Source organism: Argiope bruennichi, chromosome 6 (genome assembly GCF_947563725.1).
Source record: "Argiope bruennichi chromosome 6, qqArgBrue1.1, whole genome shotgun sequence".
Classification (NCBI taxonomy): domain Eukaryota; kingdom Metazoa; phylum Arthropoda; class Arachnida; order Araneae; family Araneidae; genus Argiope; species Argiope bruennichi.
The window spans coordinates 119,690,756-119,717,124 of NC_079156.1; the positions used below are offsets into that span (position 1 = coordinate 119,690,756).

Consider the following 26,369-nt stretch of genomic DNA (forward strand, 5'->3'; position numbering starts at 1 on the left):
GCATTTTGAAACAAAAGTAATCAAAAAGAAATATATTTATGTCGAAATTCTATACTTGATTTCCTTAATAGAATAGACAGGATCTTTCTATTTTTAGAACAGAACCTGCATAAGTATAAATCATTACGACAGAGAATTCCATCAGATTTTTAAAAAATGCTTTTTTATTCTGGTTTCAACTGTCTGGGCTATTATTGTTTGCTTTACTTCGAACCAAACGGAACGGAAAATCAGAAAGAATAGAAGATGACTTTTAGAACAATGGAACTTTTTTGTTTTTTGTTGCTCGTGCTACATATCGTTTGGCTTTATTGTTTCTTCTACATTCAGTGTAGAATTGATAAATAGAAGGCCTAAAATATCCAAAATTGCTGATTTTGTGTATTTGTGAGTATTCCTGTGGTGAGACCGGGAGATTCTGACGTATCGGTCCAAATAATATTCTAGATTTCTAAGATATTTCATGTAAGTCATGTGTTTCATTATCAAAAATCGGAGTTCGTATTGTTATTTATATTGCTACGAGAACATTTTAACACTCCACCTACTACTTTGTAATATTTTTATTTAATTCTTTTCGTATATCAATAATTTTTGATAATCTTTATTTTAAAAATACCCTTCGGAATTGGTCTCCCCAAAACTTTCTCGTATATTCTGTAATCAATTTGTCATGCCAGAGAACGCCTTATATGGCATTGGCGTACAACAGTTATAAAATATTAACTTTTGGCATGAATTTTGCATTTTTATTGAATTTATGACATCATTCTTGCCGAATTATTTGGCGATAATTCTCAATAATAGTACCGAAAATAGAATTCATATTTTAGGCGTATGTTTGTTTTGTAGTTATCGTATTAACTTATATTTGAATACACACAGATATCCTCAAAATTGATTTTTGCTCAAAATTTAATAGAAATTTCCAAATTTGATGTAAAAACCGAATTTTAGCAATCTAGCTTATCTTTGTCACAAACAGACAGAGAGGCAAATATGATGCCAAAAATATGTTTTTCGAACTCAAGGAAGTCTAAAACATGGAGATTAGTTAAAATTTCGAGTTCGAATTTTTTGACGATTACAATACTTTCCCTGTACTTGATACAGGAGAAAGTAAAAATATCTCACAAAGCATTTTTCTGGATTCCCTTATTCAGTGATAGTATAAATTATTTATCCAAATTATATGTTGGCTTAGCTCTAGGTTTCGTCTTCGAAAACTTGAAAATTGATGATTTGGCAATCCAAACTCATAGAAATTCAATCAATTTACGTAATATCTTTGTGACGTAATTAAACTCAATAATCAATTTTCATTTGAAAATTTATGATGTGGCGATCCAAACTCATTGAAATTGAATGAATTTACTGAAAATCGTAGTGACATAATTAAACACAATAATCAATTTTTAATTGAAAAATGAAATTTGATGATTTGGCAATCCAAATTCTTAAATTAAATCAATTTATGTAATAGTGGCATAAATAAACTCAATAATCAATTTTCAATTGAAAAATTGGTTGATGATTTACGTTATATCTTAATGCTATAATTAAACTCAATAAACAATTTTCATTCGAAATATTGTAAATTGATGATTTGGCAATCCAAACTCATAGAAATTGAATCAATGTCCAGCAAAAGATTCGGCTTGGTGATAAACTGATCTTCTTAAGGGTCGAAGATGTATGTTCATGAGCTGATGTTCGATTCTCTTCTGGGCTCTTTTCATTGTCATCGTCTTCAAGATATATGCCTTCATCTCTTCGATTCATCTGTGCATGGCAGATTGTTTGTTCCATAGTTTTTTTTCAGCTGTTGCCAGTTTACATCAGTGTTGAAGCAGATCTCTTAATCTTCTTCGGAAAGGTCAGTTTACAATGAACCAGGGTCATTCTTTTGATTAGCCTTGATAACACCTCCATACTAAGCAACCCAGGCATCAAAACTGACTGAATGATCTTCTTAAGGGTCGAAGAGCTTGCACTGTTTTGAAGGTTGATAGTGATTACTCTTCATCATCATTGTCCACATGTTGTATGCCGTCGTCTGTTCGATTCATCGGCGCATAATAAATTGTTCCTTCTTCAGCTGTCTATTAATTTATATCAACATTGAGCCAGCTCTCAGAATATTCTTCGGAAAGGTCTGATCATTTTTCAATGAATCAAGATTATTCTCTTGACTAGTTCTAAAAACACTTCTTCATGCCAAATCGCTTGGACAACTAAATCGATCACATCAAGCGAATTGTTGATCACAAGGACCAGTGGATTTTCTATGTATTTGGATACGTTCCTCGTTTCAATACATTCTTGATTTTTGCAAGTGACGACTGCTGTAATTATATTTCTTATTAATTCTTTTTATGAATGTACTCGCATAATATTCAGTACATAAACTATATTAAATTGTTTTATTGATTAAAAATAAAGAAAAGCCTTAAGATAAAATAATCTGTACTATGTGTAGCAATGGCTCTTATTTCGCTTACCCTAATCAAAAGTAGAAAAGTCAAAATTAAAATCTTATTCTAGTTAAATGTATCCCCGCTCTTCCGATCTATGTCATCAACGGATGTGAAATTCTCAATTCTGTTCTGGCGCCTGGAAACTGTGAGAGTTTTTTTTATATCTAAATTGACTGATTTGTCGGTACACGGATAGACGACCTAAGCATGAATCAATAATAAAGGTCAATGAGCTGAGATCTGCAATTATTATTATTTTATGCTGATTCAAGGACAAAATTGAATGGTAATGTTAATATTTTCTTTCGGCATTTTTTAATTATGTATTCGAATTTATATATATATATATTTCCTATTTGTGGATTGCTATTTGTTTGAATCCACTTTTTGTGATTAATTTTGATCGTGAATTTTACGGATAGAGCAAGGAAATAAAATTTCTGATGTTATGATAAATTTATATCTAAAATGTAGTGAAATTATTATTTTTTTTATTTCTTAAATATCTTTCTTCCGATGTGCATGATATTTTCTTCTATAAATCTGTGACAACCAGATTTGAATAATCCATTAATTTATTATTATCTATATATATTTAATTAGAAGTATGAACCAAATTTTTTATCGCGGTCACTGTACCGATTTCGTCACTTTTATTTTATGCGAAAGTTTATGACATCTAGATATGTCAACAATGGCTGCTTAGCCATGTACTAGCTGTTATTTCCAAAAAGTCGCTAAAAACATTATTTCTCAGAACATTCTGTACCGAGGAAAACTTAGCAGAGGCCACCTACCATAACTACTGTACCGATTTCGCTAATATTTATTTTATATGAAAACTCATGTCCTTCTACAAATGATATCATTGATCCTCTGTCTCTCATTGTCTTTCATATATGAGAGGTATCGCTAAATAAAATTTTGACCCAGCTTTCAGCTTCAACAACTGGATCGATTTCGCCACTTTTGGCGTTTATTTTTAATAATTCAGATTGGCCTATATTTATTGTACAAGTATAATGTAGAATAGCACCTTTTTTTTAAATTTTTAATAAGATTGGCAAACAATTGGCAAATAGCCGAAAAGGACTAGATTTTCATTTAAAGTAATAAAGTGTAGTTTATTGTTTCGAATGACAGCTATTTCTTTTCATATGCACACGTTTAAAATACATTGTACTGTATAATACAAATCTATAAGGATTGTATCAAAGAGAAAAATAAAACATGATAATTATTTAATAATATTAATTAATTAACTTTTTTAAATAAATTATTTTACACTATAAATTAATATCATTTAGTTAAAGTTGATCCTTAATATTAACTTTTAAAGTTAAGTCTAAATTAAAATGAAAACTAACAAAAATTATTTTGACATAATAATGCTTGTAGACTGGATACTATATATAAATTGTGTCGTGATTTGTATGATACACTAAAGTTTCCAAAACGTTCAAAAGGGCATACAGAATTGCCAAATTTGGCCGTCATTACTTCTTAGGTAGTGTAAGAAAAGGATAAACTTATAGAAAAAGATTCCTTGAAATTTTAAATAAAAAAATTAATATAAATTTTAAAAATTTTCCTCCATATTTCTGGAGCATACTGTTGCATAAAAATCATTTTTACGACACTGTAAAATTCAAATAATCAGCTTTATTATGATATTTGCAATTTTTCTCTAATTTTAATAAATTTTTATAAGCAATTTGAGTGCATTTTTCTGCTATACTCTTCATTCCTTTAGTCATAACATTTATACATGCAATGACAATAAATACAATTTAGTCTGCACATTATTTTTCCTTTAATTAAGAATAAATTTTAATGATAACATAAAGACAGACGAATCAAGTCCAATAACTTTATCATATTCGTATGTTAGATCTAGACTTTATAATCTTATTTAATTTTTTGCTTCGCTAACTAAGCGAGCGAATTTAATCATTTGCAATTTTACTTCCTTTGACAACTAGCTGAATCTTCCTCCTCTCTACTGCGCATGCTCGCCACTAGTATTGACGTTTTCAGGCTTTGAAATTTATATCCTTTGAGCTGGCTCACAAATCGCTTGTGCACCGAGGTTTTGCTCCGTGGATTAATTTGCAACTCCTGCACGCGTAGGCTGATCCAGAAAGAAACATAAAAATTTTATTTTTTGGCAGCTCTTATTTATGGCCTCTGGAAAAAGCGTGTCGATTTTTCATTTTCTCTGAAGATGAGGCCATTCTGCTGTGCTTTATTTTTCGTCGCTATCGATTTTATGTGAAGACGAAACAGTGATCGAATTATTTTTATTTTGGGGTAATGTTTTTGAGAGCAGCATTTTTGAGACGACATATTTTTTTACACGATGGATCGACATTTACTGTATAACATAATACTAAATATAGATTGAATTAATATATCTCTTTAATATTTATCAAGCATTAAAAATTTTTTTCAGAACATTCAAAAGTTATATTGCTGGACTGTACTTGTTTCAGAGAATTGTAGTTGGCTAATAAGTGCTAATTAAAAGATTTTATCTAAATCTTTTCTTAATTAAAAATTAGGCAAAATTTTCTTCAATGACTTCAATATAATCGCAATAAAATCATTTTTAAATCTAATAAAATTCATTGCGCTAGCTTTCCAGGGACTCAATCTTATTTCCATACAATTTTTTTTAAAAAAATTTTGTAAATTTTTCAAAAATGATTTTTTTAAAATTTGTAATTGTGATTTCCCTTTATGTAACCGCATGTTACCAAATAGAAGCATTGTAAATAATTAGAGTAAATATTTTAGGAGCTTACATTCGACTAATAAGGCAAAAATGTATTCTTTTTTTTTCGATTTATTACCTATTAATGCTTTAACATGTTTCAAAACGTATAGTGTTTTTTAGGCTGGCATTTCGTCTATAAATAACATGGTATCGAATTAGTTAAGTATATAATGTAACTATAATGTAACAGTTGATGCAGTCAAGCTATACGAAAAGGGACCGACGAATCAAAATTAACAAATCATACACCAGTGTTATGGCTGTAGTTTTGAATCTATCTTTCTGTCTCTCGTTTTTCTTTAGAATTTTAACTGTACAACCATTATTAATTCAAAAAAATAGTCTAACTTCAATAACACTATATACAAATAAAAATTTCTTAAATTCCTTATTTGCTCAAATTAAAAATACTCTATAAAAATTATAAGTAAAGATTGGTAATATTTTTAAGAGCCAATATGTAGTAAAGACATTTTACAACGGTTGTAACTTTTAAGAGTAAATAAGTAGTAGAAAAATTTTACAACAGGTATAACTTTTGGGAGTGAGTAGCAGAGACTTTTTACAACAGTTGTAACTTTTAAGAGTGAATGAGTAGTAGAGGCATTACAATGTAATAAAATCCGGAGCAATATTATTTAAGGTCTTGACATTTTAACTGAAATTGAGGAGAGAAGTTGATTTTAAGTACTTGGTAATTTATATAATGAAATCCATGATTGATTTTTGTGAGATTTAGTGAAAGGAAAAATTAAAAAAGAACATAAGAGGCGCTCCAGTAGATTTTACGCACAAGTAACAGGGATTTTCTCTGCTTGAAAAATGAAATTAAGAAAAATAGTAAATTTAACAATTCCCTTGCGTCTTGTTATAAGGTAAGGCAGGCCACATTATGTGATGGTTAAAGATATTATGGGTAGATTTTGATAGACGTAAAGGAAAACTTGAGTTAGAAGGGTTTTTTTTTTTAATTTAAGTTTCTAGTTTAGACATTTTTGTCAATTGATAGTGCAGCTGAAAATTTCAATTTTAATGACGCAATTTCAAAAATTGCAGAACAAAAAGATCGGAAAAAGAAAAATGTTTCCTATTAAAATACAGTTTTTTGGATTAGAGAGCGAAATTTGTAAGCAATTTCATCTAATTGTATTACAATTATAATAAAGCATGCACTACGTCACTATAAAAAAAGTCGTCACTATTATCACTATAAAAAAAGATTTCTTACATTGAACATAAAACTAAATATATTCCTCTCTTTTTCGATATTTTTATTGTCTAATTAACTATGAAATATGTTCCTTTGCTTTCATCAATTTTGTTCAGAGTTTTTTATGCAACTTCTTCAATACTCCAAATAGCAATTCCATAAACGAAAGTTGAATCAGGCGATATTTTCAATGTAGGTGTGGTCAGACATCAGCGAACGCCCAAGCGGTAGCTAAACTGTTAATCGATATATGAATATTCGGAATTCCCCTTGCTAAAGTATCGTCAGCTATTTAGTTGCTCTATAGAAACATCGTTCTAATACAATGGTTACATAAAGTTAAAATTGATTCTCCTTGGGATTCATATTGCTCTCGAAATTGGATTAAATTTGATAGAGATCATTAGATAACAAAACTTTCGACATTCCCTTTTCAATCCCAAATCGAATATTTTTATGGATTTTAGTTTAATAATATATATAAGCAGGTTTTAAATACAAATGTCACTAAAAATTAAAACAACAAAGCATTTAATTGTGAATCCCTTGCAAGAAAGTTAATTTCAATATCTCGCTTACAAAAAAAAAAAAAAAAAAAAAAAATCCCCACGTATCCATATGAAACAAGTTGATGTGTTCAAATCCGAAAAAAAATATTCAAACAAATTTACAATTATGTAACTTATTATTTATAAAGCAGGAATTTTTTTAACAACAAAAAAAAAATTGTGCAAATATATTTATTTTTGACTATCCTTAAAAATTTTGTGAAAATCAGACACAGCGTTATTGCTCAATAGACATAACACTTAGATAAGGATGATGCTTCTGAATGTGCTATACAATCATTTTTCATGTTTTCAGCATCTTCCTAATTTCACTAGACGGTTGTTGCTCTATTTCATCTATTATTTCTTCCTCTCTTGGCTAAATCTCGTCCTCAGCTTTTTGTTGTGACACAGAATGTACTTTAATAAGTTCTCAGATAGTTCCGGCTATATTTTCCCTCCAGCTCATTGATGTCGATGCTGTCCATCTCTAATCCCATAATCTTGGCCAGACACAGTTTATCGATTACACGTATTTGCTTTGACTCTTTGAAAGGCCACGGTGGCCTGGTAGTAAGGTCTCGGTTTCGGAACCGGAGGGTTTCAGGTTCGGCACCCGATTCCACCAAAGGACTGTCGTGTAAGCGGGTCTGGTTAAACGTCCTGAAGAAACGTCCTCCCGCTGATGTGGCGTGGTGTGGAGAGAGGGGTGCCAGCTCAGATATCGTCCTCGTCATCTGATCAAAGTTACGAGGCTGTCGCAAAATAGCGCTAATGTTGCTTTGAAACAGGACGTTAATATAACTAAACTAAACTTGACCCCTTGAAATCTCATTCGAACAAAGCTATACGGCCAAGCGGTAATACATGTAGATATAAGGGTTTTCGTCAAATAAGCGCTCAATACAAACTCTTACAAAGGCAATCCAACTTGTGATGTTATAGTTTTTCTTCCACTCGTTCTGCGAAACATCGCTCGTAAGCCGGTTGCTGTTTTTTATTTTGTTTTGCTCGTTGTACGAGGTACTCGTTAAAGGCATTTGACTACTATTTTTTTTTTTTGAAGAAATTAACGAGTTTAACTATATAATTGTTTTTTATAAATATTGAAATACAATTATATACGAGTTCTTCTGACATGTAAATCAGTCAACCAGCTGCAAGAAAAAATAATAGACAACAGAAAACTTTTTCTAATTTGATACTCCCACTAGTCCGGTGAACGCGATGGGACACGTTATTTGATTATGAGCCATTCTCAAGTGACGTCATCATCGTCTGAGGATTATTCAGAATAATTTTCTTCTTTTTCTTGTTACATCAAAACATGACATTAAAAAATAGATAGCTGAAAATATACGAAATAAGTCAAACGGTTCTATTATTCATATTTAGAGAAATATGACTAATTGAATCAAAGCTGAGTACTAAGTACTAAGTAAATTTTGAAACGTTAAATTCCATTGTTTATATCAGTTACCTACCTCCTTGAGGAAATGTAGTACGTTGATTGGATAATATTTCATTCGAGAGCCGTTGAAAAGGTCTACAGCAGTAATATTTAGAATGTCATAACTCAACCTTTAGGCTGCAGAAGAGTGGAACATTTTTTTTATATAAAATATTAGTTCGCCAAAAGTATCGCCAGATAAGCAGACTTTCTTCAGTGAATTTAATTCATCATTTTCGTTCAATACTCCATACACTAAATTTCAGCCGTCCAGCCAAAAGCATTTTTTAGTCACCTTCTTCACAGAAGACATACTGACAGACAGGCATAATGCCAAAAATGTGTTTTTCGGATGCGGAGAAGTCTGAAACTTTGAGATTCGTCAAAATCTGGATTCCGAATTTTTTGACGATTACAATATTTATTTTATGCTTCGTATACGAGAAAGTAATAAAAAAATTGAATTCAAGAAATTTACTTTGACTCAATAAAGTTCCATAGCATTTAAAATCAATTAGCATTTAAAATCGTTTAGCATTTAAAATCAATTACTTACAAGAAATTAAAATCAATTATTTAATTTCTTTACCAATTCAGTAATGTATATTAAAGCAAGTTTCAAAAATAACGAAATAAAAAAAATAATAAAAAAGAAAAATCAGTTTGTAATAGGAATGGGTCCACTCCCATAACACATTTTTTTTTTTTTTTTGCTATTTTTTTTTAAATTTATATAATTATTGGGAGAATTCTACTTTCTAATTTCAAATATAAATCTAACTCTGTTTTTTTCAATCCTAGTTATGAAAGTCTGTAGGCTCTGAATGTATCACGCAAGGAAGGCGACAGATCCTCGATAGTCAAGGGAAAATCCGAAAGCATTAATGCCTTTTTTTGCCTACTCATCGACTTTAATGCATGCGCACGTATTTCGTATTTCGTTCTGCTCAATATAATGAAGTATATGTGCTTTGGGTGCTCATTTCCAAATGTCTGTAATAACCATAACGTTTCTGGTATTAATCGAAACTAAAATTTCATACAAATCTGAAAATTTTAATTAATGGTTTTAGTCTTAATTAACGATTTCAATTAACAGTTTCAATTTTTTTAATTATATATTTAGTCTAGGAATTAATTAAGGTTTTTAATAAAAAATTGAAGCTTTATTTCAAAAGCAAAATGTATAAATACGTTATCAAAAATATTGTCCATCGCTAGCCACTACTTTTTCCCATCTTTCAGGTAATATACGAATTCCGTGTCGAAAGAATTCCTTACTTTTCGAAGCGATCCAATCAGCGATCCATTTTTCAATATTTTCTGAAGAAGTGAACCGCTGTCCAAGCAAATCGTTATTCATGCAATCAAACAAGTAGTAATCTGAAGGCGAGCAATGTCTGGTAAAGACGACGGGTGGGGTAACACTTCCCATCCGACATTTTCCAAATATGTTTTGACCGGTTTTGCGACATGTGATCGAGCGTTATCATGTTGAAAAATAAGTTTATTATGTCTGTTATCCCATTCTGGTCGTTTTCTGGCCAGAGCTTGTTTCAAACGCATCAACTGAAGTCGATAACGTTCTCCATTAATAGTTTCACCAGGTTTCAGAAGCTGATAGTACATCACACCTTTCATATCCCACCATATACACAGCATAACCTTTGCACAGTGAATATTTCGTTTCTGTTGTGATGGACCTGGTTCACCTGGCATTACCCAGGCTTTTTTTCGTTTAGGATTCTCGTAATAAATCCATTTCTCATCACCAGTAACAATCCGATGCAAGTACCCCTTATTTTTCTGTCTTTGAAGCAGCACTTCGCAAACGGTTTTTCTTCTTTCAACGTCTCTTTCTTTCAATTCATATGGAACCCAATGTGACATCTTTTGAATCATTCCCATTGCTTTGAGGCGTTTGGAAACTGTTGTTTGATCAACTCTTAATGATTTTGCAAGTTCTTCCTGCGTTTGATACGAATCCTGATTGAGCAATGTTAATTCTTCATCTTCAAATTTTTTTGGCTGTCCAGGTCGTTTTTGGTCTTCCAAGTCGTAATCACCTCTTTTAAACCGTGCAAACCACTTCTGACACGTTCGCTCAGCTAGAGCATGGTCACCATAAACTTCCACCAAAATACGATGACTTTCGGTAGCACTTTTCTTCATGTTAAAGTAATGAAGAAGAACCTCCCGTAAAATCACTTTATCAGGCACAAAATTTGACATTTTCAGTTGAATAAAAATTGTTGTTGTTTACGCTTAAACTAAATGCATATACTAAACTAGATGCGCAATAACAGTAGTTTTAAATGCATGTTTGAACAAACGAAACTATGGGACAATAAGCTAGTTACGCCATCTCTTGTAAAACCGCACGAATTAATTCCTAGACCAAATAATAGATTTCGCATACCTGAATTTTTTGTATAATAAAAGAAAGTATTATAATCATCAAAAAAAATCAAGTTCTAGATTTCTCCATGTATCGGAAAAATGTTTTTTACTTTCTCGTGTAAGAAACATTGCTATCGTCAGGAAATTCGAAATCCAAATTTTGACGAATCTTCACGTTTTAGACCTTCCTGAGTTCCAAAAACTCATTTTTGAGAAATATCTGTCTATTTTTGACAGATAACTCAAATATACTTTGACCAAAATGGATGAAATTTGGTATATAGTCTTTACACCAAATTTGTAGCTTTCTTTTAAATGTTTAGCAAAGTCTGTTCGGAGAGAGTTTCAGTTGTTCGATTACAGTTGAGCTTGATAATTAGAAAACGAACAGAGTTTATATGAATAAAATTTGGTGCATAGATTTAACACCTCTATCGTAGATACCTTTCAAAATTTTAAGCGAAATCCAATAAAGGGTCGAAAGTCTGTTGGTTTGTACCTTCAGAAACATATAACTTAGTATGTGATCGTGTGACTACAATTGGGATAAAGCATCTAAAGCACAAATTCAGTTTCCGGCTACTATCAACAGCATACGAAAGATTAATCACCAAAACACTTACCAACGATCACATGATAGATTCAGTAAAAATGCTAAATTCCCACTAAAGACCGACATTTCATTACTATTGTAAGCCAATACCATTTTGCGCGTTCTCTGCATTATCATAAATCCATAATTATTTTGCTGCGGTTGGAATATAATATCTTTATTAGTGAGTATGCGAGAAAATTTTGGAGAGACTACTCCAGCTGGGTTTTAATTATTCCAGTCTTTTTAGGAGCGTGATAATTCAAAAAAGCTTTGTGCATATTTTGAACCAAAACAAATGAATAGAATAACTACAAAACACAGAGCTAGATAGATGAAATTTGATATCCAATTTCATTGTCTATAGTATGGATCTGATAAATTTTGAATCAAATCTGGAGTGACTGTGTCGCTTTTACATTTATACGCATATAAAGGGAAAATTGAAAAGCGCTGCCACTTAAATAATTGAAATTCGGTATGTGATCTTATTACTAAAATTGTAGCTTTTGTGACTAATTTTATTTTCAATCCTTTTACAAAATGGCGTCGAAAAAGAATACTTGATTTTTTTTATTATACTATGAAGCAAAAAGCGCTCATGTGCGAATCTCTGAAAATAAAATTCTATGTACTCATGGCATTTATGACCTTGGGCAAGGTCATAATTTTCATGCCAAAGGAAGAGGAATAAACCTTTATTTGGGAATATGTGAAAGAGTTTGAGGGAGGCCACTCCCTCTTTTTTGGTGTTGTTTGTTTCTTTTTTTAATTTTATTCAGAGATATCTGAATGTGAAGATTCATCAAAATTTTGAAACTGAATATTTTGACCATTTTAATATTTTCTTTTTCAATAAATACTCCATTCACCACAAGGAAATGGAAATGAATATTTATTCAGAATTGTAACATATAAAACCAGGACAAATATCAGTTATAATATTCAAATTTACAACCGTAAATTTTTAAGCATTTTCTGGATTAAAAAAAAATACTTTTATTTCCAATAACACCTTACATTGAATCAAATGTTACGTCCATGAATTTAATAGAAATTGCAATCGATATCTTATTAACTCTACTTGATCAACGTGATGTGTTTTGAAATTATTTTGAAAGTCATGGAAACGTCTGCCAAACAAAAATTTTTCGCCAGGAGACACAGATTTCAAAACGCTTTCAAATGCAATCGATACAGATTTCACAAAATTCGTTTATTTATGAGAAGCAAACGATTTATAAGATTGATTTCCTAAAGCAGATTGAGTACATAATTCAAAGACTTTATTTTTCGTTTTTATTTTACAAAATAGCTTTCTTAAGAAATTAAGGTATTTGTGAGTAATACGACCTATACTGTTATTTTTAACAAGGTCACCCAATGATTTCAGCATCCGTTTAAACTTGGCTCCACTTTCTTGAAAGGAAATGCAATAATCATTCCTGCAGAAGAACAAATCTCCGTTTGCTTGCGTTTCAGAGCGATCGTTCTTGTTTTAATCTTGTAAGTTTGTTCTCCCTTTTCATATATTTATTGTATGGTAGAAATTTAATGTTTTTCTGGATCAGATAGAATTTTTAAGGCAATTTAATAATATCTGAAGATTTTTTTCAAAACATGTCTGGTTCTAGTATAAATTTCAAAAGATTTCAGAGGTAAAGTCCCACTAGTGGTAGTAATACCTGCATGCTGTTATTAATTCAAAATTCACAAAATTGTTTGTTTAAATCTTTATTCTGTTCTATTTCAGTGGTTTCTTGACGATACTTTCATTTTTATTTACCATTTGATTTTTTAATGGCATTTTGAAAAACTGATGATTTTTTTGAAAATTTCTTTTGCATTCAAATTATTTTAAATAGAAATAAAAACGTTCACTTCATAAAAATAATGAAATGTTTGGTTTTTATCATTCTTTTCTCTCTCTCTGTTTTGTTTATTGATATAAATTCAGTAAAACTGATATTTTTTTTCTTTGAGAAATGCAATGGACGCCACTTTATGTGATCATGGTTAACGTTACGATTCGCTTTATATTATCAAAAATCTCTGATTCCGAAATAGCGTATTCAAAAGTATACAAAAATATTCGTTTAATATGATCACTACATCGTTTAATGTTATCAATTCTGAAATAGTTATTTTATAAATTCTTTATTTTCAACCAGCTTTAACCCTTTGCGATCGGTGCAGCTGCAGTGGCAATATTTTCATGTTCTTCTAGAAGTCAGTATATCATAAAATTTGTGTCTAAAATTTAAAAAATAAATGGTCTAATTTACTTTTGAGAAATACACTATTTTTTTTAAATTTTGTATGCAAATTTTATGATTAACCGATATATTTAAGGCCACCACAGCAGTGGCACCAGTCGGAAAGAGTTAATAATTGGCATTTGTGAAATTTGTTATTTCACTTGTAAAATAACGAATGCTTATAAATGCTTGTAAGAAAGCATCTAGGAGTCGTTTTCAGTATCCCGAGACTACCATTTTTCAACGATTCTACCACGCTAAGGGGTGAGATGGAATTCTTCATTCTTTGAGCTTAATTTCGCTCTTTTTCGTTCTGTTTTTTTCCACATGTATATGAGAGTCGTGGCGTTTCTAATTGCGCTACTTTATTGCATCTCAGAATTGTATATTCATTGCTTATTTAGTTAGTTCAATTGGCAAAAAACTTTCGACGTTGGTACGAAATTTTTTTATATAATATCAATAAATATTACTCAGATTATCTGCATTTGTTAATCTCAAAATGTCATCAAAAAATTCAACAACACATAAAGTAAGAGTTTTAACCTGAAATTTTTTTTTATTATTTTGTAAAAGCATGAATCATTAAATTTAAATAACAGAGATCATCCATTTTTTCATCATAATTTAATTTCCCACCTATCATAGTAAATAAAAGTTGTTTTAAAATATTGTATTATGAATTAATATCTTTTTCTGATAATATGACGAGTTGCAGTTTTTACGATTCCTAAGTAGGCTTATATATCCGAGTTATGGTTAAATGTAACCATTTCCTCTTTTCATCTGTCCTCTCACTCATATTGTGACTAAATAAACATATCCTAAAGCATGCGTAAAAGCGTGGAGGGTTTTAGAATCCGAAAATAAAGGATAGCAATACTTTTAATTGTAAAAAAAAAAAAAAAAAAAAAAAAAAATTAAAAAATAATTTGTTGCAAAGTTTGTATAATTAATTAAAAGATTAACCTAAAATAAATCATTATGTTAAAAATGTTTTGAAATATGGAGCGAAATTTGCCAGTTATTAAAACAAGATCCTCATAATGTGCACTACATAAGGCCGCAAAGTACCGAAATCCGCCAATGCAGTTTGAAAATAATAAATACTGCATTTTCTGTTGATAATGTTCAATGTTGTTTATTCCTGTTCAAGTGATTTACGTCACATTACCTCGGCAGTTTAATTTAGAATTTAATTGAAAAAATCACTAGAGGAAAAAGGACGTGCTCATCACAGTAAAACGACTAGTTAGACGGTAGATCACTTGAGCTTGACTTTGTGTAGATTTTTTCAGTTAGTAAAAATTTTTAAGACCAAATTCACTAGATTTTAAAAAAAAATAAGAAAAATAAAATAAAAATTGGTTTTGGGAGTAACAAAACAAAAAAAATCGTTTAAAAGCGGTTTGCAAAAAATATTTTCCGAAATCACAAATACGTTTCAAACGGTTCAGTCCATTCTGCTTACCGTTTGTCACGATATTTGCTGTCAGTGTGAGCCCCCCCCCCCTTTTTTTTTTCTTTCTCCCGAGAGTTCAAAGCCTTTCGTAGAATAGAGAAAATGAAAAACAATTCACATATTCGAAGAGAAAAGTGTTTTGACTGATATTTCGTTTGCGTTGCGTGTAAATGAGAATAGTAAACTTCATATTTCAAGAGCACAACTCGTAATGTACATTTACTACTGACCTCGTCTGTTTGAATAAAAAAAAAAAAAAAAATCCCTTTTTGCTTGTAGGAATAAAGTTTTTACTATTCAAAAAATGTGATTTTTTTGTGCGTCACTATATTTAGTAGTAAAACCGATTTCATTTTTATTTTATTTTAAATGTGGCAATATTAAAAAAAAACAGGAAAATTCTACACTCAACGTATTAGATTACTTCAATACAATATTCCATTTCAAGCTTTACTCTTTTTGCATTGGCGTGATTTATAAATGAAAATAAATTAATTAAAAATAAATAAATAAGGAGGGTGTCAATATTTACTTCAATCTACCAATTTGCACTTCTTTTACACTTTTTTAATCTATTAATAGAAATATTTTTTAGGAAAAAAGACGGGAAAAATGTAAGAAACTACGGCATACTACAAAACTACCAACTCATCGCAAGTTTGGGACTTGCATACTACGACTTGAATAATTGGTAATTTGTGAATGAAATAGATGTAATGGAATTATGTCTATTACGTCTAGAAAAAAGGAATTATTATTAATAAATATATGTCATTAAACTGGGTCTATTAATAATACTATATCAATAAACTGTGAAATTCGTGTGACTATTATCTACATGACACAAATTATAATTCAGGGCATCTATGCCTGAAGCCTGCATGTGTGTACAATAATCAGTAGTGTGTGTAATCCGTTTTGCTGTTTCAATCTTCAACTCAGAGTCAATTGTAATACTCAAAAATTAAGAAACAAATTGGTTAATTTTATTCATGTTGACGCTATCTAAATATGATAAATATGTAAGAAACGTAATCTTATTAAGTATCTTGAGGACTTATATTCTTTTAATTCACTACTTTCTCCTTTAAAAAGTAGCCAGAGAGAATATGTTATGATCGTCAAAAACACACACATACATCCTCTAAATTTTAATAACCATTTTTTTTTATTTTCCTCGCCTTGACGCGGAAATAGCAATTTCTGGAATTATGTCTATTTATCTATCATGTGAAACCTGTAATTTACAAAATGGAAAAAACTATTTGAAATTTTGGATTTAAGATTCGAATCTGAGAACCAAATAAAAATGAATGCTTATATATATAACTATATATAGAAACACAAAAACTAAAAAAAAAAAAAAAAAAATTTAAAAAAAAACAACTTCTAATCTAAGTATTGGTATTGCAGGTATATTTCAAGGGTTTGTATAAAATTTGAACAAAAAATCAGTAATTTATCCATTTTATATGTAGCTGTAATGTCTATATGAATAGAAGAAAACGATAAACGAAAAAAGAATAATCTTTTTTTATTTTATTTTATTTTTATTTATTTATTTATTTTTTGCCCTGGATAAAGCATTTAAAATAATTCGTTTCCGTTTTAGCATCTGAAAACCCTGATAGTTTCACTGGATAATAATGCTTTAAGTGAGAAAATAAATATAATTAGCTATTACTATCATCAAAATGATATTCTTCTTTAAAGAGTTTAAAAGGTTTTATTTCATATTACGAAACCAGAATAGCAGTTGCCCTTTCTTAGGAAGGAAAAAAAAACAACAAAAAAAACACATTATATGCTATTTTTTAAGCATTTACGTTTATTTTTCCCTGGTTGTTATCTGTTTGTTCAAAAACATAAATAATCCTTTAAAAGTCTCTTGACTGTTCTCTATTGACTGCGGGGCAGATGTTTTATGGCTTTTTTGCATTTTTATTGATACTATTATCTGTATAAAAAGGGGCCTAAAATGTTTCGTTTTCCAGCAGCCAGATCCGAACCAACGAGCAAAGATGGCAGTAAGTAAAATTATCAGAAGTTTGAAATTCTAACAGACTTGTTTTTCTTATTTACTTCAATTTATTTTCCTTTTCAATAACAATTTGCTTAACTGTTGCTAACATAATAATTTTAAATAGAATTGTTGTTGTTTTTTATGTTGTTACAGATTCTGTCAATTTAAAAATATTAACAAAGGATTCGAAGGACAAACATTTTTAAAAATGGCAAATTGAGTTGATTCTTTCAAACACAAGTTTTGCAGTTTCCTTTTTTTCTTCGAGTTTGTAAATTTTGCATGGAGTGATTTCTTTCCAAGTAAATTTTGAAATAAACTAAAATTCCATAATGATGCACAATTGAAAAACATGAATCGTTGTAAAAAAACCTTCATATATTTCCTTAGTCATGCGTTTTTCTTTTCTTTTTTTTTTTTCCTGAAAGGAATTTTATAGCTTATTTAAGTGGGAAAATTTTACGTTTGACAAACGACCGCTAAAAATGAATTTATAATGGTTTCCAATTCAAATGCTGTTTCTTTGAAATATTCGTACAAAATCTATGAAATTGTGAGAATATCGATGAATAAGTTATAAGATGTCTTTCAGGGAAAAAAAATGTTTGTGGTGATGGTTATTTGCTATTTCATTTTAAAATTCCTTATTTTTGTGAAATTCTACCTCTATGATATGTAATGAAACTTGACAAATTTGAATACCTTCTATTCTTATCATTGGTGGATTTATCTCTCCTATCAACGTAAGGCTAAAAATATCGTTTATAATTCAAATTTATTTTACAATGAAACTAAAAATTGTAAAAAATATATGCATATTATTTTTATGTTTGGATCTTTCTATTGAAAAATACATCCATTTTCTATGTCCTCAGATAAAGAAAACGAATAATTTTTAAGATTCTTAATTTACTCGAAATCTGAAATATTGTGCTATATATTCAATTTTTAAAAATAAAAAAAAATATTTCAACTTAAAAAAAACACGAACATGTTATGTAACTCATATATATATTCTTTATAAAAATTTCTTACTTATCAAAAGTGTCATTTAAAAAAAATCTAAATTTAAATAATTATAATTTTATTTAAAGAAATTATTTATTGTTTAATTATTTTGTATTATTTATTAAAAATTAATAATAACCAAGGAGAGTGGGCTATTGGAAAATTTCTTGCATATTCCCTAGCAAAAGTATTATTCCCCAAGTAAAATATTGGATTCTAAGCAAAGTCGTGAACGACACACAAATACTCGGCACTTTATTTTCAGGGGCACGCATATAAGCGTTCTGTTCCTGTTACTGTAGTAAAAAAAAGAGAGAGGGAAAAAAAAAAACGGAAGGTAAAAACGAAGGACGACCAACCTTCGAGAAATTTGGTAGAAAATTATAGATGCTAAAACTGCGGAGATACAAACAAAGACGAGATCAATTCTTCATCGGGTATAGTTCAAAATTTGATACAAAACACACATTTTAGATGCTAAATCTGTGTATTAAATTTTACTCATATAATTCCATACGCTTCATAGAAATCATATTCACGTATCATATTATCATATTCACATATTAACTCTCTTTAAATGAATTTTCTTTCCGAATATCGAAGATCATCTAAAGCGTACTTATATACGCTAAATCCATCGAAGCCAAACATTCTTCCTTTTGGGGGGAGCGGAAACTTGGTGAAGTGTGTCGACTCGGAAATCGTCCTCATCATCTAACCATGGTTTTAAAGTATTAGGTTTATCCTAAAATAGTCTACGTGTTTTTTCGAAATCGCACGCAATCGCTTATTAAACTACACCGCCAATTGTTTTTTAATTGATTTAATCACACATTTTAAATCAGAGAATTCGAAACCAACCGAAGTAGTCGTATATTGCCTAATTAAGATATCATACTTTCCCCGCATAAAAATTCTGGACTTTGAGCACAATCGTAAAAACCATCGTTGAGCACAATCGTATTTTTTTTAATTCCTTTATTTCTTCATAATTCCCCATTTTGTGCTTTGTACTATAGTAATAACAACCGAGTATGCACTTTGGAAGCTTTTTTTACGACCGATTAAAACCAATATTTATCACAGAATTACAATTTTAGTAAAAATATCAGATACCAAATTTTATTTATTTAAGGTGATACATTTTAAAGCTATCGTGTTTACATATATGCTAATATGTAGGCTGACAAACGGTCAACTCGCAGTAGCTACACTTTAAATATTTCAATTCTAGCTCTTTACGTTTTGTAGTTATCGTTTTCACTTGCAATCGGATAGACAAACAGATTAATTTCTTGTGAATGTATTTCGTTCAAATTTAATAGAAATATAGAAATTTGTGTAAAGATCACAAACCAAATTTCCTCCATCTAGTTGAAAGCGTTTTTGAGTTTCGTGTTCAGAGATAGACATAATTCTAAAAAGAAATGGTCAGGTTTGTGTTTTTAGAACTCATGAAACTATTTGAAACGTGAAAATTCATCCACTTTTCCGAGGTCAAATTTTTTGACGATTACATTCATTCTCTTTGTAGATTTGGTGTAAGAGAAAATAAGAAAGGAGTTGCGAACTTCGGAATATCATAAAGTCATAATGTCTTTGTCATGATTTGAATTTCTTAGTTTTAATTCGTCTAGCATGATTGCTTCAATTTTTGCACTCTATCTTTAAATAGCTTCACTTGACACACTTAACAAAAATAATGCCAACCTAAAAAGCATTATAATACATAAAAAAAAAAAACATGTTTTGATATACGTTGAATATGTTGTGGTTTATTATATACTGTAGATATTGAGCATAGAATATTGTTGAATTTTATACATTTTGAAGTTAGTAATAAACTGAAAAATTCTTAATCTCACGACAGATTCAAACTATTTGCAATAATTATTATCAATCTCGATATTTTGCTGTACTTGTTTAAGGAAAAGCATTGCTTCAAAATTGTTTTTAAGTAATTTTATAAAAATTCAAGAGAATGATGTTATTAAAATTAACATTATTGAAAAGTGATGCAAGATTTAAATTTCTTTTTTTTTTAATTTAAAAAAATTTCATTTTTAAAATGACATTAAAATGACTTTTGAGTAATAATATCTTTTTCAATTATTAAAGAAAAACGTTAAAATTTTAATATAATTTTAATTAATTGAAAATTTAATTGCTATTTTGATATTTTGTCTGCCTTACAGTAGAGTTTTGAACGATATTTGACATGACATATGACGAAATTTTTGTGAATATATAAATATTAATAGGTAAAAAAATAGCTCATGAACAAATTTATTTTTTAATTTTCGGGACCACCTGTTAATACTGAATTTTTAAAAAATTATTTTTGATTATGCTTTTTTAAAGGAAATAAAGACATGCAACTTCAGCTCAATCATTTGATAAGAATAATTGATAATATAATTTTAAAATTATTAAACAAGTGCAGACAATACAATAAGAAACTTCATAATCCAAGTTCCAATAACAAATGATAAAATTTCATTTGATATGGAATTCAAATGGCATGTTTTAACCTGTAAAACTAAACAATTTTGTGAGATTAAATGTTTTCTAAAAAACGCTTTCGAATTATCGCTATTTCTAAAGCATGAAGAGATGTTTATTCAGCACAGATACAGCGTTTTTAATGGAAGATAGTAATCATAATTTTCATTATTCAATTAAAAAATATAGTAATATTAATCCTTAATACTAATTACTTTTACATTATATCCAAATTAATCATTGAATAGCATTTGGCTCAATCAGTAAGACATTTTTTTTTGTCTAGATTTCCTAAAGAGAAAAATGTCCACAAAAATAACACCTAAAAATTTAAAAAAAAAAAAAAAAAAAAAAGATAAAAAATCTTATAAAATATACACTTAATTTTTAAAAAAAATCATATTTTTAATTCGCAAAACATTTTATTCAAATTTCAGCAACATTCCACCATGAAGATAATATTATTAAATACTGTTTATTATATTAATTTATTTTTGACACCTATTAGATTTTATTAGGAAAAAAAGATTGGCAATTGCTACTTTTTAACATAAAATCGATTCACGATCTCAAATTCACTACTTTAATCAAATACGAAAACACGCTGTAAGTAGAGAAAAACGCATGATACTAGCGTGGATATTATCAATCAGTTTCAATTGAAAGGCGAAACCATACGTTAGAAAAGAGAATTTTTTCCAGACAGGCCAATCTTTATTTTTTTTCTATAATTAGAAACGTATGATTCATGGTTCAATATTTATTTATCAACTTGTTGAGCTCTGAAGTGCATACTCCAGAATTTTTTTAGTTCTTTGAGATGATAAGAACCTCACGATCCTTTACGAAATAATTATTCCATTTTTTTATTATTATGTTTTTATATCTATTCATGCGCTTTTCCGTTTTTGTTTCGCTATCCGATAAGGCAGTAAAAGCTGTGCAATCGCGCATGTCCATTGGGTTTTAAAAAATTTATTTACTCAAACCTGAAATAAAAATTATTTTAAATTACATTGATTTTAATTTTTGGAAATTTTCTGGTTGTAATTTTATTTAGGTTAACAAAATTTTTTGTTAATCATGAACTATTAAAACAAAAAATTTATTTGACCTATTTTGTTAAGAAAATTTCAATAATCCATAATTTTTTTCACGTACAATATATAAAACTATGCCTAAATAAATCAGCATCTTATCATTTTAAATTTCAAAAAAATATTATTCAAAATATCGATTAAAAAAACCATTCTTCTTTTGAAAGATTATTCATTTTATTATTTACAAAATATTTACTATTTTATTCGCAGCCTGTCCTATTTTAAAATTTTTAAATATCGTCGAATTGTCAAAAATATATCTATTTAAATCGAAACTTACATATAGTAAAACTGTTTATAGAATGCCTTTATCAACCAAGAAAATATATCTTTATTTTTTTATGGATGAATATTTAAAAAACTAATAATATATCCTTATTTTTCCAGTGTTTAAAGAATGTATAAGACAGATATGAGTAAAAGCAGAAAGCATTTTTAAATTAAAATTAATTTGCATTCACATGGATATTAACTAGTATAAATTTGATGGAAATAGAAGTAGATTTTAATTTTTTTCAGACATGTGCAGCCTTTACTGTCGTGATTTTCTTAAACGTTTTTCATGAAGCCATTGCGTGGCCATTTAATGACCGCAACAGAAGGGGGCTGATGCAACGGAGGCATTGGTCATGCGCTGACACGTGATGTGTGAGGCGATGAGAATCTGGGCATCCGATTGGCTAGCGGTACGACGGCCGCACATCGGACCATTGCAGCGGTATAGATAGTTTTGCATCCAGGAGTAATATAGAAATGATGCGGCCCTCGCCGGTAGTTATTAGATGGAAATAAGCGTTTTGTAAGAAACGTTTGCTTGTAATATAGTACTTTAAGACACTATCCCTCTCATTTGGATTAGTGCTTTCTCACTGCATAAAGTAAGTTGCTTAAATCTGTTTTTTAATCCAATAAATTTTAATTTTCATTTCGGAAGAATGCCGGTTTCGATTTTTCTGACGTCCATTCTGTCAAATCTAATAATTTTTTTAAAAAAATATTTGTTGAAGTAAAGTTCATTTTTTTTAAAGTTAACTAACTATTTAATGTCTATTTTATTTCTTCCGAAGAATTTCTTTTTTTGTCAAATCCATTTTTTGTGCTATCAAAGTTTGTTAAAAATATTTTTTAAAAAATATTCTTATAATTTGAAACGAAATGTATGAGAATGAACGAAAAATATGAGACATTTTAAGTAGAATATATAGTATAGTGTATTAATATTTCCTATGATGATTAATTTTATGTCTATTTATTTATTTATTTTATTTGAAAGCTTGTTATTTTGGGTATTAAGTTTTAATTTAATCTTATAATATTAAAATGTGATTCTTGTAATTGTTTCCTATCTTATTTTTTTATGCCATATGTGATAAATAAGCAATTAAAGATAGTATTAAAAATTTGTAACCGCTTCATAAAAAAGTAAATATTAAAACAAAATTACTAATATTAGATGTTCTTTTGCTTGCATACTATTCAACAGAAGCAGTTGCTTAGCCTATTGCAAACTTAAATTTTAAAATTATAAGATATTTTTACTCCTTGTAATAATTTTATATGCTGATATTTTTGAATAAAAAAATCATTCTGCTGTTTAAATTTAAAAGTTAATGGAGTTGTATTGCATAATATTGAAATTTGATGATCTAAAATGGTTGTTTGCATCCATATTTAAAAAATTGAAAAAGAAATCAATGAAATTTTTGAAAGAATTTCAGGGTTTACATATACATTATCATTCTTTAATTTAATTTGCTGCAGTTAATTTAATTTGCAGCAAAAATTAGAAAAATTAAGCATAGATATAAGAAATAAAATTAATGTTTCCTTCAAACTTTTTTAGTTCCATATTTAAAACAATCTTAATGCTTTCTTATGTCATGATATGTTTTCTGCAGATAAAGATTATAATTCTGTTAATTTTCTTTTTGGTAAGGCAGAATATATAATATCCATATTTTAAATAATGAAGATATCAAAAAATCTGTTGCAAAATGTGTGAAAATATCAGCTTTATTAATGAATAATATTCAGTAAAATTAAGATCTCTATGCTTTTCAAATTCTGAAATGGTAATTAATTGAAGCAATCATAATTTCTATACAACTTATTTTAGAGGCTCCATATGAATGTTAAATATTAATTAAATTATTGTATGGGAAATATTGGTCTTCTTCAGTCTAATAGTTGATTTATTTTTAGATTTAATGAAAAAACAAGTGAAATTTTGACTTCTCATATTAAATTTGTTGAATATTTTAATCTTTTAATCATAGTGTTAAAAAAAGAAAGACAGGTGCTGCAATTTATTTAAATTTCTATATGTAATTATTTCTTCATAAATAAATCTCTTGAAATTGTTGGATCTATGCTATTCATCTCTTCTATATATGTGTTAGTTTTAATTCTATGATATTATAATCAAAGTATTTTATTCTTATACCTTAATTAAACCTGCATTTTAAAGTACAAATGGGATGTGTTATGATTCAAATTATTTCTATTCTGTGTTTTTAAGAAAGTAGACTCTTTAATGATGAAAGCAGTATTCCTTTGTTTGTCTTCAAAAATAAATTTCTTTCATGAAATGAGTTATTAATTATTTGTGCTTAAATATGATTTTTTTCATTTGTCTTGTGTAAAGTATATGAATGTGGAACTTTTTATATATCTTGCAAACGTGTGAAAGCAATTTTGATTAATAGATAAAATATTATTTATTTTGTTTGACTGATATGGTAATTTTTTTGTTATAAGAATAATGCAAATTATGATAAATAGATTGATATTTTCAATTATTATTCAAAAAAGCACACTTATTAAGAAATATTTTATAATTTTTTCCAGAATACATCATTTCTTTGTATTATGTAAAGTTCATTCATTCTTCAAGAAGTAGATTGTTACCTTATTTAATATCATCATGGCAAGCGAAATTGTGATCTCGGGAATTTCTGGACGATTTCCAGAATCTGACAGCATTGCTGAATTTAGTCAGAACCTCTTCAATAAAGTAGACCTTCTCACTGAAGATAACAGACGATGGGAACCAGGTATATATGATGATTTTTTAAGGAACTTTTAATTAATTAATTACCTTAATTGTATATCAAGAGCTTGTTAATTACTTTGTAGATTGTTTTTAAATGACTTCCTTCATTAAGAAAAAGTTGTTTCAAGTGCTGTCTTAGGAATATTAAATATGAATTAACATGGAATATTCACAATAAAACAAACGCTTTTCATGGCAATATCTTAAAAACTTGCAGTTTCATTATTATTTTTAAACTTAAAAGTATTTAAAAATTATTTATTAAGATCAATATCAACTAAATAATAAGAGTAATATGTAATAGTTATTTTAAATTACAAATTTCATTAAAAAATATTAAATGGTTATATAAAAAATTATTTAAATTTTTATTTTTCATATCATGTATATTTAGGTTTAAGAATTTATTTTTATCTTCATTTATTGTTTTTGCAATCTGGAGGACAAATTTATCTAAATTTAATTTCTTCTTATATTCTAAAAGTTAATTTATGATAAATAATTTAGTTTATTTCTGGAATAATTCAAAGCTTTATATGAAACAAAATTTATGTTTAAAAATAACTAGATTATACAAGTTTTTTTTCCCAATTTATTTGATAAAGTAAGAAAGCTAATATTCACTTTTAAACAAATGCTCATTCTAAACAAATAAATCAATGGAAAAGTTTATTTTTTCTCTTAAGCACTTTCATTATCTCTTTTTGAATCGGATATTATCTCAGTTTAGTATTTATATTCATTTTCTTCCTTGTATTTTTATTCCATGTCAACTTTTTTTTTTTAATGATTCATTTTATCATCAGTTTTCTCAATGAATATGTTTTTGTGCTTACTAAAGTCTAGATAGTTTACTGATAACTCATAGAGTAAAATGGCCTTTTTTGGGGCACTACAATTTGATTGACTATTTCATACTGTATTTACATAAAGTAGATATTCAGGTTGGAAACTTAAAATAATTGGGGGGGAGGGGGTATAAATTAAAGAAATGAAAAAAATCACAAGAATGGAAAAGTTATGGCAATTATTGAATAGTAACATATAAGTAAAACCTAGATTGATATTTTATATAATAAATAACATCATTATGATTTTTGATTGACTTTTTTTATCTTTCAGGACTCTATGGTTTACCTAGAAAAATGGGTATGTTGAAAGACATCAGCAAATTTGATAGCCAGTTTTTTGGTGTGCACCACAAGCAAGCTCACATGTTAGATCCTCAAGCAAGAATCCTTTTAGAATTGACTTATGAATCCATTGTTGATGCTGGTAATTATTATTGCTTAGTGTAATATAGAAAATATAATTTTGTCTGTTTTTATCTATAAAATTGGACATAGATAAATTTTAAATTAAATTGAAATTTAATTATAATTTTAAAAAATTCTTTACATATGCCCTATATTTTAATATATTTCTGAATTTTTTCAGGGGTAATAATCAGTAAACTAAAACAAAATTTTATTGTGGAAAAAAATTATTATAAGACATTATTGTTCATTTAT

At 28.4% G+C, this 26,369-nt stretch overlaps 1 protein-coding gene across 4 annotated transcripts in view; it reads left to right on the forward strand.

The window, feature by feature from the left end:
* Window positions 1-26,369, forward strand: part of LOC129972142 (fatty acid synthase-like) — a 74,893-nt gene that overhangs the window by 21,516 nt on the left and 27,008 nt on the right. For 2 of the 4 annotated variants that reach the window (XM_056086153.1, XM_056086155.1), the window contains exons 3-4: window positions 24,654-24,859; window positions 25,981-26,133. In XM_056086153.1, coding sequence (XP_055942128.1) covers window positions 24,730-24,859; window positions 25,981-26,133 — 283 coding nt within the window. In that variant the 5' untranslated portion in view covers window positions 24,654-24,729. Of the gene's footprint in view, window positions 1-12,900; window positions 12,960-22,528; window positions 22,685-24,653; window positions 24,860-25,980; window positions 26,134-26,369 lie in introns of those variants that run through there. The other 2 variants (XM_056086156.1, XM_056086154.1) reach the window with 2 other exon arrangements.